The following is a 5,807-nucleotide window of genomic DNA, read 5'->3' as shown; positions in this document are numbered from 1 at the left end:
TGCAGACAATGGAATGGCCTTCCTGCAGTCCTGACCTCAACCCACGTTAAACATTAACATATTTATCTATCGATCTATAGACGTAAATCGATTTTAGGCCTCTATTGGTCCTGAAATGACTTTTTTCCTCACTGTAGTCAGTTTTACAGAGACTGTATTGATCTCTAAGCAGTGGAAGGACAGCCCACAAAAAATAACTTCCCCAAAGGAAAACTTTGCATATGAAAATTACGCCAAGAATTTTTCATACAGTCTAACGTCCGACTTCACATATATACCAGTTCAATTCATACCGGACTTCAGAACCTCCGGCCGTTGTACTCAGACTTGTAAGTAACTTTAATATTTCCAATGTACTTATCAGATGAATAGAGTATCAAACCTTTACAATGTGACTGAAAGACTCACATGGAGCTCGTTTTTAAATCATACAGTCAACTTTTAGTTGAGTTTCATTTGGTAAAAATCTTCTTTCTCGATGACAAAATCAAAACCTTTGATGGTTTATAGCTGTGAACAAGTACAGACTAAGTTAGTTACTTAGTTTACATATAAATTTGACCATCAGTCAACAGGAAACTAATCAGGCAATATACTAAAAATCATTCATTTCTTTTGGGCTCATCTTCATAAAGAACCACAAATTTTCTTTCGTTGCAATCTGTTTTTTCTTGGTTATTTTTGTTCGTTTTAATGATTGTAAGCTGGATAAATTTGAGCATACATCATTTTGGATTATTCCAGTTTTACACCAGTAGAGATCTCACTCAGGCAGAACAAACCAAGAGTCAACAAGTATTTATTTGGAAATGTTTGCAAATAAGTAGTCATGCAGAAGTTTTACAGCTGGTTTTGTGTCACATTATCTTCTTGTTTGCAGTAAACATCAAAAATGGATGGGTTCATGATGATGATGATGACTGCTCTGTTCTTTGGTAAGAGCATTAATGTTTCAGCATTATCGATGAAATAAATGAGTGTTTCTCTTTTTCAATCATACGACAGGCGATGACAGAAGACAGTTTTCTTCTATTGAAACACAGAAAAAGGGGATAAAATCTAACAGTATTTTTTCCAATAAACAGTAACTAACTTTATCAATTAAACAAAACACTACAACAATACACCTCTGTTTATACCAACATTTTCTGCCCTGTAGTACAAATTTAGTTTCATTTGTTTAAATGATTCAATAAACACTAACTACATCCTCCATCTGTATGTAGGACTTGACCTCAGCTCCTGCTCACAGTACCCCGCGCGTCATTACCACTATGTTAACTTACAAATGAATTGGGCCGACGCTCAACAGTACTGCAGAGACAAATACACCGACTTGGCCACCTTCGAAAGCATGGATGATATAAGCAGGCTGAAAGCTGATTTTTCTTATTCCTATGCGTGGATCGGACTCTGGGATGACCCCAAGTCCTGGAAAACTTCCATGGGCAATGACACCAACTCTTGGAGATGGTCAACGACCGGGGAAACGAGCAAAACCGGTTTCCAGATGTGGGATTCTGCTCAACCAGATTACAAAGGGGCAAAGGAAACGTGTGGAGTGATGGACACCGCAGGACTATGGTTTGATACGGATTGTTCCCCAACCAGAGACTTTATTTGCTACAATGGTAAGTCATGTTTTATAGATTTAATCCAGTGATTTTTAAAAGATTTTTTCATAAATAGTAAAAAAAGGTGTCTCCTCCGGTGCAGCAATGCTTCTCTTTATGCCTCTTACTATGGAAGACCCTGAGTGCCAAGTACATAAAACTTTACGCACGTCTTACTAACTATAACTATAATCAATCCTATTCAAATAAGGAAACGTATACATTCATATGATGCTCTTTGTATGTGCCAGCAGTCATGAAGCCTTATTATTAGGCTTATTTATATTTAGATCATTATTATTATTATTATTATTATCATTTTCTAAAGGTAGAGGCAGCTGCTATTTCATAACCTTGTGCGAACGTCCTCTAAATCATAATTCATGGCTCAACAGGCTACCCTTAGGAGAACCACAAGCTGGCAGGTTTCCAGTAAATAGTTCTTGTTGGCTTCTATCTAAGCACTTGGGAACAGCTGAGCAGTTGTTATCAATACCTTCATCATTGTGCAAAAACAAACTGAAATGCAGCACAAGAGGAATAATTGAACTTCCACTTATTTATTTTCTGTTGCAGTTACAAAGCAAAACAAGAAAAACTATGTGTACATCTCACAAGGGGAAACATGGAAGTCTGCTCAAGAGTACTGCAGGAAACACTACACGGACTTAGCAATGATTGAAAATGAGGAAGAAAACGCTGAGGCTAACAGGACAAAACCATCTGGAACTACACCTTGGATCGGTCTGTACAGAGTTCCATGGACTTGGTCCGACAAGAGCAAAAGCTCCTTCACCAACTGGGACCCTAATGACAAGAGCAATACTGGTGGTAATCAACACTGTGTGTTAGAATATAATTCGCATCAGTGGCATGATGGGGTCTGTAGTCAACAGAAGCCATTCATCTGCCACCAAGGTGATTATTCATAACGTTATAAAGAAATACATTTTCCCTTCAGTTAAAATGTGTCCCATTATTTCTGACTCAGTGTTTATGTTCAGTTCCAAGGATGACCTCCACTTTCAAGATAACGACTGAGACTGATGCTGACCTGACTGATCCAGCTGTTTACAGCCAGGTCCTCCAGCAGGTAAAACTTTCTGTCCCCGTTTTTATTTCAGTATAAATTATGGTTATGTCGGTGACTGCTTATTTAATTCCTCTTCAGATGAACGACTTGCTGACACGTCAGGGATTGACTGACTTCAAACTGCGATGGAAGACTCCACCCAAAAAAACTGAAAAAAAGACTGAGAGGAATTCACAAAACTCAGTGATTTAAATCAAGGAACAATCATGTACTCAACTGTTCTTAATGCCGTTTTGATTGTCTCTCTTCACTGTGGTGAACTGTACTTAAGCTTTTATGTAGTTTGACTTGAGTAGTATTTGATTTATAATCAAATCACATACGCATATATATTTGTGTGGATTTTCACTGGTACAACTTAAAACTGAATGCCATTAGATTTTAGTCCCGGGTGATGTGGTAAAAGCCATGGTTACCTTGGCAGCAGCAAGTTTTATTAAGCATCTTATTCAATTATTAGGTCAGTCTCATTGAACATAAGAAGGAATTTAGAAACATACGCACATCAGTAGTTTTTCCTCCATCTTTCAGTTCAAGTAGTCATCAACATGGTGATATAATGTGCATTTACATTTGATCATTTAGCAGACGCCTTTATGAAAATTAGGTAAGCAACATTTAAGCCTCATCAGTGTAAAGCCCTTTTTACACTTGTCAGAAACCCTGCTAACATCTGCTTACATCTGGCTCTGAAATGCATGTGAAAATGTTTAATTGGTGATTTGTTCTGTGAGAAATGATTCTGCAGCAGACGTGGCTTTTATTCAGCTCCAGCTCTACTTCAGTTGGAACACAAAACCCTGAAGTACATGATGATTTTACCTGTGCACAACTCACATTTTCTAAACAGTAACACGTCTGCAACCGTAATGTCTCACGTGGAGGCTCAGAAACCGACAGCAGCAACTCGTGGACAAAATGAGAGACGGGACTGATAGATTTTTAAGTTTCTTTTTCTTTCTTTTGCTCTAATTTAAGTGACAGATTGAACCAAAGTGGCACTTTTACCAACAACTAATCATATGATATGCATTTTTAACAGAGCTTCATTAGATAAGGGCCATGATTTCTGTGCTTGTTTGTTGTTTTATTCTTTTTAATAATTACTTTAGTTCAATTCATTTTTTTAAACACTGTTCAACTTTGATGTGTTTTTATTTCTCACTGAGTGATTTGACTTTATTACTGTCATCAGCAGATAAGATAACCTGGAACATGTTTTAAGATAAATAAAGATAGTCTGAATAATAATGAGCTTGTTTTCGGATTTTTCAACCAATAAAACTCTGAGCATGTCTTTATATTCCCAAAGGGATCTCAAAGTTTAAAGCAATGACAGCCGCTGCTTATTATAAAACAATTTCAAATCCATCAGTGTTTTTAATAATGACTTTCCATTCAATTTCATGATCTTTTTTTTTCTACAAGACATGTTTTCTGCAAAGAGACCTTGTCTATACTCAGATTAAACATGTGTCCCTGATTAGTGTCTGTCTGATTATACCTGTGCAGTTTTATCTGTGCTGCATGTGTATATATTCATGGTAACATTACGTGACCACTGCATCAGCAGCATCTGATGTCATTTTCTATATTTAGATTACACATTCAAGGTTTAAGTTCATCTTTATTGTCACCGGGGGGCATTTAGAGTGCCCGGGTACGGCACTCGACCTGTGTCTGGTTGGCAGGGACCTGGCGGGGCCGCTGGGCTGTTGCCCCTGATTCCCGGGAGGCCTCTGTCCTATGGTCGTGGGGGTTCTGTCCTTGGGCTTCCTCTGCAGTGTTCTGGGTGGATGCATGGTTGTCCCTGGGCTTCCCCGGTTTTGTGCTCCATGGGGGCTGCTGGTGGCCTGGGTCTTGGGGTCCTCCCTGCCTGCTTCTGATAGCTGGGGGGGGTGGGGGTGGCCTTATACACTCATAACTGAGCACGGTTCATGTGGGACCTATGCTGAGTGTATTACATGTGCACACACACCCATTTATTGGCCCATTCGCATGCTTGCTATGCAGTTGCTGTGTTGTCCTGTGGTTTCGGGCCATCTGTATCCACGGTTGTGTTGTTTGTGCTTGTGCTTTCTTTTTTCTTTGTTGTTTTGTTTTATTTCTCTGTTTTTTCAACTTACAGGTTGTCAGCAAGGTTGGGTTTGAAGGGAGGACACGGATGCGGATTTTCCAAAAGTAAAATAGATTTATTTAACAAAAACAAAGTACCAAAAGGAAAGCGCGGCTGAGCCGGATACAAAAACCTAAACTGTGGAAATATCTATGACGAAACAAAACAAAAGCATGGAAACTTATCTGTGGCGTGGCGTAGCATGGATGGTGACGGGGAAGGATCTCACAAGAACTGAAAAGAAACCTGGAAACTAAATACTGTGGAGGGTGATTAGGGATTGAGTGCAGCTGAAGGGGAAAACACAGGTGAGGGACGTGAGGCTGATTGCAGGGAAGGAGAGGGTGACGTGACATGAAAACTAAACAAGACCTGAACCTAAAACATGAGAAAAAACACTAAACTAAGACATGAACTATAAACCAAAACATGACCTAAACTCGTGACATGGCGTTACAGAGCCCCCCCCTCAAGGGTCGGATCCCAGACGACCCTAAAAAAAAAAAATTCTGAGGGTGGGAGGGAGGGGCTTGAAACCGGTCCGACGGGGACCAGACATCCAGGCTGCGTGGATGCAGTGGCCAACCAGGCCTGCAGCTCGTACCGGGTTCGGGCAGCAGGAGACGGTGGTCTGGCGGACGCCCAGACCTCCCATGGCGTGGCGGCAGGAACAGGCGGTGGTCCGGCGGACGCCCAGACTTCCCATGGAGTGGCGGGAACAAGCGGTGGTCTGGCAGACGCCCAGACCTCCCATGGCGTGGCGGCAGGAACAGGCGGTGGTCTGGCAGACGCCCAGACCTCCCATGGCGTGGCAGGAACAAGCGGTGGTCTGGCGGACGCCCAGACTTCCCATGGCGTGGCAGGAACAAGCGGTGGTCTGGCGGACGCCCAGACCTCCCATGGCGTGGCGGCAGGTGACGGCGGTGGTCCGGCGGACGCCCGGACTTCCGTCGGCGTGGAGGCAGGAGGCGGTGGTCTGGCGGGC

At 41.7% G+C, this 5,807-nt stretch overlaps 1 protein-coding gene across 1 annotated transcript; it reads left to right on the top strand.

Moving 5' to 3' along the window:
• Positions 1-276: 276 nt before the first annotated feature.
• On the top strand, positions 277-3,957 carry LOC142376079 (putative C-type lectin domain family 20 member A). The gene is made up of 6 exons (XM_075459905.1): positions 277-329; positions 881-935; positions 1,227-1,631; positions 2,190-2,531; positions 2,618-2,706; positions 2,785-3,957. Exons 2-6 carry the CDS (start codon positions 893-895, stop codon positions 2,896-2,898), a joined length of 993 nt encoding a protein of 330 aa, XP_075316020.1. The 5' UTR covers positions 277-329; positions 881-892; the 3' UTR covers positions 2,899-3,957.
• Positions 3,958-5,807: the final 1,850 nt, after the last annotated feature.

This window comes from Odontesthes bonariensis, unplaced genomic scaffold, assembly GCF_027942865.1.
Source record: "Odontesthes bonariensis isolate fOdoBon6 unplaced genomic scaffold, fOdoBon6.hap1 scaffold_165, whole genome shotgun sequence".
In the NCBI taxonomy this organism is placed as follows: domain Eukaryota; kingdom Metazoa; phylum Chordata; class Actinopteri; order Atheriniformes; family Atherinopsidae; genus Odontesthes; species Odontesthes bonariensis.
This window is presented reverse-complemented; position numbering and strand designations above follow the sequence as displayed.

What these genes read in the sequence shown, in the direction of transcription:
- LOC142376079 (XM_075459905.1), top strand. Translation starts at nt 893, where the DNA reads ATGGATGGGTTCATGATGATGATGATGACTGCTCTGTTCTTTG. An exon ending in AGACTTTATTTGCTACAATG is followed by an intron (nt 1,632 to 2,189) that starts GTAAGTCATGTT and finishes TTTCTGTTGCAG; the next exon opens with TTACAAAGCAAAACAAGAAA. An exon ending in ACAGCCAGGTCCTCCAGCAG is followed by an intron (nt 2,707 to 2,784) that starts GTAAAACTTTCT and finishes ATTCCTCTTCAG; the next exon opens with ATGAACGACTTGCTGACACG.